Source organism: Pundamilia nyererei, unplaced genomic scaffold (assembly GCF_000239375.1).
Source record: "Pundamilia nyererei isolate P.nyererei 1_Seehausen unplaced genomic scaffold, PunNye1.0 scaffold00075, whole genome shotgun sequence".
Lineage (NCBI taxonomy): Eukaryota > Metazoa > Chordata > Actinopteri > Cichliformes > Cichlidae > Pundamilia > Pundamilia nyererei.
In genome coordinates this window covers 760079-765743 of record NW_005187476.1, presented here as the reverse complement: position 1 = coordinate 765743, position 5665 = coordinate 760079, and the positions used below count along the sequence as shown (strand labels likewise).

Below are 5665 nucleotides of genomic sequence, written 5' to 3'. Positions count from 1 at the left end.
TTTTTTTTTTGCCAAATAAGAATAAAACTGCACTTCAGTAAAGTAGTAGTGGCACTAGTGTGGGGACAGTGTTGTTTTATCCATCTAATGTGTGTGACAAATATGAGTGTAGCAATTATCAGTCCCACCTTAACGATGAGAAGCACAGCAGAGGAGGAGTCAAAGGCACCATTGTAGAAGGTGATGATGGTGGAGCGATGAGCAGGGAACAGGTTGCCCACCTTTCCGTCACACAGATACACGGATCATCAGGACAAAATATGTTTGAAAGTTTAGAAGTGGCTCAAGTGTATTTCTGTTTAGGAACAGAAACTTTCTACAGGTGTAGTTACCTGCATGTTAGTTATGAGCAGTAGGACTCCACCCACAGCAAGGAGAGACAGGGCGGGGTAAAGCAGATTTGAAAATTCTACAAGACACAGAAATACAAACATTAGGAATGTGATGTTGCACAATATTAAAGGTAGTTAGAGTTAAAACTCCAGAGTCACGGTGTAGAGAGCAGCAGAGCAGCAGAAGTGCTGACGAGCAGTTAAAATGCTGAATAATCATGTTTGAAAACAAACTTTTTGCTTTCCCCAGCGGCAGTAAAGGGTTACAGTCAGGGATGGATTCAGTGACCCTGAACCTTTAAACTTTCTATAGGTCAGGCTGATGGGGCGTTTTGTTGTTCGTGGTCTCTCTGTGCCCTCATTCTCTCTCTCTTCTCTTCTCCCCCTATTCCACAAACATCGAGGCTGAGCCTGTTTCTGCCGGAGGACTTTTCCCATTAAAAGGGAACTCTTGCCTGTAAACAGGCGACAGCCTGATTCGTTAAGCTTTCTCTCTAATATTGTAGAGTATTCACATTGCGCCTTAAGATAACTGCTGTTGTGATACGATATAAATGAGACTGAAATCAAATGCCAATGGCTATACTGGAAAATAAAGAACACGCGTTAAATATGTTAATGACCAGAATTATGCACAGGTGTGCATAATTCTCACAGTGATTGTGATTATTTTACTGGGATTCATCATATACGAGGGGTGTTACAGTGACTACGTCATCAGGCATGTAGTGAAAACAGCTTTTACCTGTTTTCTGTCATTCGTGTTTGGTATGAACCGAGCAGTAGCTGAGGAGATGAAACCTGCTTTGTGCTTAAGATGAGAAAGCCAACACAGCTGCTCTTTTTTTAAAAAACAAAGGTGATTCTTTCACAGGTTTGTCCACAAGAATATGAAATGTGAGGCCAACACTGGCTAGCACATGCAAGTTATACTACTAACTGCTAATTAGCTAAAATGGTGTTGTCACAATAGCTAGGGTGTTCAATTTCTACACTTCAGCACACAGAATAAGCTTTCAGGTATTCAAATAAACCCAACACAATGTGACCAGAACACGAAATTCCCACAACGAAGGGATTATGGAAAAGGTGGAAATTATGAGACAGAGGTGAAAGGTGAATCTAATAAAAACAAACAAAAAAAAGACTCATAAATATGTGTTTTCTAATAATTGTAACCTGTGCACCTACCTGGGCTAGAGAGGGCCACCAGCAATGTACCGCCACTAAAAAGGGCTCTGGAGAGGGAAAAGTATCATCAGGACACATAAAAGTTTCTGTTTTTACCATCAGATATCAGCTACGAGGAGCAGAGTTCCTATGAGGGAGCATTGAGACATTGGTTGGTGGCCTGAGGGTGATTTTGGCCTGCAGCGAAGTCGCCTTGAGCGTTAACAGCTGGCAAGGTTTTCTGAATCCACTCAAACTGTCCATTCTCCCCTCAGATACCACATAAGCTCATGCATGTAGCCTCTCTCGACAGGACGATGAAACGTGGAAGAGAGTGAAAAACTTAACAGAAAAGTCTAGATGCAGCTTAATGCTGAAAAACAAGTACCAATCAGGGGGCAGCATAGTTAAAAACAGCAGCATAAATACACAAAACAACTGAGTTTTGTGTAAGTAGTTTTTGTATATATAGCAAAAGTTGACCTTGAAAAGGCTTGTTGGTCTGTACCAAATCTTATATTTTGTAATCTGAATAAATTGCTCTTCAAATGAACACTGACTAAAGAAATAATCTGGCACAATTTCCATTAACATTAGAACAATATAATCTGGTACTGAGAATTAAGTAGTGACTCAACACTCATTAATTTCTAAATTGTGTAATAATTCTTGTTGCGCATGTTTTACAAAGTTACAGACTTTCTCTGCGTCTCTCCACATGTTTGAGTATAAATCATCTGACAGGAAGTAAAAGATGAATTTGACTGAATAACTGCATATTTTACCAAATTTTCTATAAATGATCTCATTAAAATTAATTACTGAGATTCTCTAACCTAAATCTCACAATATAATCTCATACTCTCCTGATCACTGCAGTAAATAAGAAACTTAAGTGATAACGTGTTACACCAAAGCTCTAAAGCAAATCTGCATTGCTAAGTGTTCCAGCAATGATTAACATAACAGGTTTGGAATAACGAATGTTTTCTCATGGGAGATGGATTATTTGAATATTGTGAGGTAGATGATTTCATAGTACGCGCCTTGGGGCAGCTATAGTATGTGATTGTGTGATTTCGTGGTATATAAACATAACTGAGTTTTTTTGGACATTTTTTTGTAACCTGTGCAGAGAAAAAGTTCATTTACTAAAAAAGAAAATAAATAAAGTGTTACCTATTGACCCGGACTCTGAACCAGATTAAACCATTAACATTACCAAGTATTAGTACTGATACTAGAAACTGTCAAATATATTTTGGGGTTGAATGAGGTGGGTTCTGTTTCAGTCTAATCTCTGTGCCTTGTTTTACCATGTACTAATCTTAACTAATCTCAGATTTTTTGTGTTTCTTTGCTGAAACTAATTGGCAGACAAGGTTTTTTTTTATTCTGCTGGAGGTCTGACCTACAAAGGTATCATAGTTTACTTATAAAATATTGTTGATTAACAACATTTTGGGCAAACAGCAAGAAATAGTTAACAACTGTGTGTTTGGGTCTGCAGCCCAGACATATTTCAGCACTGACTTACATTGCCAGCAGTCTGGTCAGCAGTGTGCCACAGTGATCAAATATGTAGCCATTTAATAGAGTCAGGAAGTTGTTGAGGAAGGAGGCCACAGTAAAAACCAGCGAGAACTGCTCATCCTGACCACTACAGTCTGGAAGAAAAACCAACAGAAACACACACAAATATATCTGAAACCTGCTTCTGTGGTGTCCTGGATGAGTGTCCTGTCCAATCTAAACTCCAGAGTTGCTCACCTTTACTATCCGTTGTGCTGTTAGTGTTGACACACAGCCAACCAAAGTATTCCTCTTTCTTCAGCACAAACACCAGGGAGGCATGGCCAAACACCAGGCCGGCAAATAACAGACACTCCAGCAACCCCGTGATCAGGGTCAGCCAGTAGCGCAGGCTGTAACCAACTACAGTTCCCTGCATTTTTCACTTCGTCTTTCCAGCTCACACAAAGGTCAAACAGAGCTTCTAGACAGATCTCTGTTCCTAAACCATGGAATAAAAAAATAACAGGTTTACTTTTTCAGTTTTACATGCCTGAAATACAGCAAAAACTGTTCAAGAAGTGATCACGAACGCAACATCTGTGTGAGCATGGGCAGTATATGAACTGAAGGCTAAAGATGATAAAAAATAAAGTTAACATTTTCTCATAGAAATACTGAATGTTCATCAAAATTCATTGTGCAATGTGAAATGTTGCAATGTACACAATCACGGCAGCACTGGCTCTCTCATTTGCTTTATTTTCCCTAAAGGCCTTCCACACATTCATCTTAGTTTCACTTCATATTTGTTACTTGGTGCTCCATGCCCCACCTGCCGCAGCAGGTTCAGAACCACCACATGAGAGGGAACCACAGTGTGGCATCTATACTAACTTGAACCCCGTAGGTTAAGATTTTACATACAAACAAATAGTAGCTGCACACAAAAAATTTCATCTTAACTCATTAGAATAGAATAGAATAGAATAGAATAGAATAGAATAGAATAATCCTTTAATTGTCCCACAAGGGGAAATTTGGTTGTAACAGCAGCCAAAAAGACACATATACAAACAAACAGTACACAGGACACAGAACAGAAACATACACAATTTTTCTTACATATTTACTAATTAATAACCAGATTAGCAATAACTCCACTTTTCCTTAAAACAGTTCCATACTTTTGTTAAATAAAACTGACTACAATAACACTGTGATGAACACACTTTTACCTTAATGTTTCCCAGTGAGTTTATTTGCATGGTGTATATGGTCCATTTATATTCTCCTCAAGTTAAACTCATTCTGCAAAGCGCAGAGACTACAGACAGGGCAACAGTTATCACCAAGGGGTGGTGGCTGTAATCCAGATTAATCCCGATTAATCCCGATAATCTACGTAATGACATATGGCACTACACAGACAAGAACGCTCCAAATGTGACCATTAAAACACGATTATTCAAGAAATTTATCACAGTGTGAGGTTTAATAGCATAAATACTTGTATAAAACACAAATATACGTCCAGTTTTCTATGCAGAGGCAAATAATTAACTCATTTTAGTAGAACTCCAACAAAACATGCTTCTAAGCGCTAACCCTCATGAAAAAGGTAAGAAACAATGCTTACCCCATAACCTCTGGGTAATCCACACATGAGACTCTGTGGGGCCATGATGCATCTTGCACCCGATAAGCAGCGTTTAATGGGCAGAGAGCTTTACTCTCTCTGTTTATAGATGCAGCTTTAATCCCAGACAGACGGACACAGGGCGGGAAACCACGTTTACACACTGATTCCAGTATCAGTCTAATTATGAGTTCTAAACTAATCTAACGGACATGCAGTCCAGCCTGTTGACAGGTTTTCTCCCTGCTTCATTTGGAGCTCGTTTTAAATAAAAATCAGCCTTAGGATCTTACTGCAGGTAAAACAAGAAAACCCATTTTCTTTCAGAATGCCCTTACTCAAATATAATCTGCTATTAATACATATTTCACACTTTTTAACATGCCCTGTGGCTATGAAAAATAAAGGTCAGCACTCATCTTATGGTGTAATTTTCAAACATTTCCTGTGCAATTTTGGTGGGTACAGCCAAACAAAGGAATAAACATATGATATTCCAAGTATTTTTTTAAATTAATGAGTAAGGCTGTTCGATATAGCGATATATATCGGGTGACGATATAAAAACGTCTATCGTTTCATTTTACGCTATTGTTTGTCTCGTGGTGTTGCAAAATAAGCTGTTTACGGCAATATTTTTCACCGTTTTGATGGTCACTGTAGTGGCTGTATTAATTTCTTAAAGTTCTCTCTTTCTCTTATATTTAATATAACCACACTGGGCTACACCGCCCAGTGTGGTTATATTATACTGTTGATGTGGTGAAATTTTCCTGAAGATCTACTACAAGAAGCTCATCACTGCTATTCCACCCTGTGAGTTTTTCTGAATTTTAACTTAAAATGAATATAAGTGTTTTAATAAAAGTTAAATATGAAATGCCTCTCACACTTGCGTCCACTCATATTTTCACTTCCTGCTATTGAATGTAACTCACTGCCTTTATCAAGGCTTTCTCTGACCAAACTAAAATTGATTAATGATAATATTACATGTAAACCTTACATTTAC

General features: G+C 38.3%; 1 protein-coding gene across 1 annotated transcript in view; it reads right to left on the bottom strand.

The window, feature by feature from the left end:
• The window catches only part of LOC102206865 (solute carrier family 43 member 3-like), an 8917-nt gene extending 4202 nt beyond the window's left edge, over positions 1-4715 (bottom strand). The window contains exons 1-6 of the mRNA XM_005737406.1: positions 4654-4715; positions 3273-3516; positions 3040-3169; positions 1524-1570; positions 333-409; positions 13-221 (exon numbers count right to left, since the gene is read on the bottom strand). Of these exons, the coding sequence (XP_005737463.1) occupies positions 13-221; positions 333-409; positions 1524-1570; positions 3040-3169; positions 3273-3453 (644 nt within the window). The 5' untranslated portion in view covers positions 3454-3516; positions 4654-4715. The remainder of the gene's footprint in view (positions 1-12; positions 222-332; positions 410-1523; positions 1571-3039; positions 3170-3272; positions 3517-4653) is intronic.
• Between the last annotated feature and the right edge of the window lie 950 nt (positions 4716-5665).